The sequence below is a fragment of the Frankliniella occidentalis genome, unplaced genomic scaffold, assembly GCF_000697945.3.
Source record: "Frankliniella occidentalis isolate FOCC.00 unplaced genomic scaffold, Focc_3.1 Scaffold8, whole genome shotgun sequence".
Taxonomy (NCBI): domain Eukaryota; kingdom Metazoa; phylum Arthropoda; class Insecta; order Thysanoptera; family Thripidae; genus Frankliniella; species Frankliniella occidentalis.
The window spans coordinates 1,773,660-1,775,456 of NW_026267138.1; the positions used below are offsets into that span (position 1 = coordinate 1,773,660).

Consider the following 1,797-nt stretch of genomic DNA (forward strand, 5'->3'; position numbering starts at 1 on the left):
GGGCGTCGTCGCTTGACAGTTCATTAGGGCCGGGGGAGGAGGTCGCGTCGCGAGCGACGCTTGCTTTGCCGTCGCTGCCCCCCCACCCCTCCCCACCCTCCTGGTGCCGCCCGCCGTTATGCGAAGTGCCTCTTCCACCCCGACAGGACCCCCCGCCCGTCAATCACAACCCTGTCCTGCTGTAGGATCGCGCCGTCAGAGGACGGAAGCGAAGCGAGGCGGAGAGCGTCCGACCGCCAGCGACGCCAGCGTCCCTCTCCTGGTCGCCAGCGTCTCGTAGTAGTAGTGTCGGAGTGTCCATCCATGCGCTGAGCCAACACCGACACGCAAAGGAAGTGGGCACACCGGAAACCCCAATATGTGAATTCCGCACACTTTTAGGTGTGTGGACGACATATTTGTACACATGGAGCAGGCACAAGTGAGTGAGTTTTCGAACGATGAACTATACACCTTTAAGTGTACGAATGAGCATGCACACACCTAAAAGTGTGTGACATTCACACAGAGACAATGCTCACAATGCCATTGCCGGGCCGGACCCGATACTCGTGGACCTTAGAGGGTGGCCGCTCTGCCCTGTAGTTTTGAAGAGGTAGACTAGCCCGCTTGCAGGCGGAGAGGGGAGGAGGGAGGGGACGGGAGAGGTAAATGCGGGCGGGCTAGTCTACCTTTTTAAAACTACGGGGCAGACCGCCCACCCTGTCCGTCCGTTCTATTCTGAAGCAGATAGCGGGATACTCCGAAGGTAAATGCCGTCGCGGAAGGAAGAAAATAAAAGCGAAAAGCGGAAATAGCAGGCAATCCCTTTATGAGAAACTATCAATAACTTTTGATGCACTATTCCCCTCTCTGCAGAGGCAGCCGTTCGTTCAGCCCTGTTGGGGCGAGTGCGTATGCTAGCTTACCCCCCACACAAGCAGGCGTGCGGGGTGGGCGAGCCCATCGACTCCAACCAAGCCTAGCACTTTATGGATCCGAGCGCATAGGCAACCTTCTCGCACGCCTGCAGGTGGTCTGGTAAACCCACTCGCTCTCGCTCCAACGGGGATGGGCCTGATCCGACCTGAGCGGCCGTGCCATCCCGTGATACGGGCTACGGAGGATGGAAGTATAAAGTGCAGTGAAATTTTTCCATGCTGTTCACAGCTCGTCTCTTCATCTTCTTTTTCCGTCAAAGCAGATCAACCAGGCATTTTGCACCCGAAAAAATCCTTCCCTGATTTAAGTATTTGTAGTCGGGTTTGCACAAGGGCAACTTTTCTCTTGAAACAACGCAAAAATACCATTGGAATTAGATCACTCCTCTTCGAAAGAGAAAATTGTTTAAGAACAAGATTATTTACAAGTTGATTTTTCTTATATAGATAACATTTTTGCATAAGTCCAATAGAAAAATTGTACTCTTGCAAACCCGAGTACAAATATACTTGAATCAAGAAAGGATTTTTCTCGGTGTAGAGTCGCCCGGAGTACTCTTTCGGGCATAGTCGACTGTGTTCTGATACGTCTTTGTCCAGCGGCCGCTAATTAGATCTGCCTTTGTTGCATGAAAGCATCGTGATACTTTTTCTCTCGGCATTGTCGCAAGGTGCATAGCCCTGTGCTCGGGGCTTCGCCCACGGAGATTGGCGCACTCGCAGCGCACATACTTCCCCACTCGTCTCCTCACGGTCGGCCGGGCGGGTGGTGGCTGGTGGCGGCCCCTGGAGGCAGGCCCCCTGCAGGCAGCCCCGCTCACTCCTACAACTCCTTTACTCCACGTCGTTCCTCCTCTTTCAGGAGCGGACAGACGGT

General features: G+C 54.1%; 1 protein-coding gene across 1 annotated transcript in view; it reads right to left on the minus strand.

Moving 5' to 3' along the window:
• Nucleotides 1–1,299: 1,299 nt before the first annotated feature.
• Nucleotides 1,300–1,797, minus strand: part of LOC127751637 (uncharacterized) — a 2,751-nt gene continuing 2,253 nt past the window's right edge. Inside the window, exon 7 of the mRNA XM_052275463.1 lies at nucleotides 1,300–1,307. Coding sequence (XP_052131423.1) covers nucleotides 1,300–1,307 — 8 coding nt within the window. The remainder of the gene's footprint in view (nucleotides 1,308–1,797) is intronic.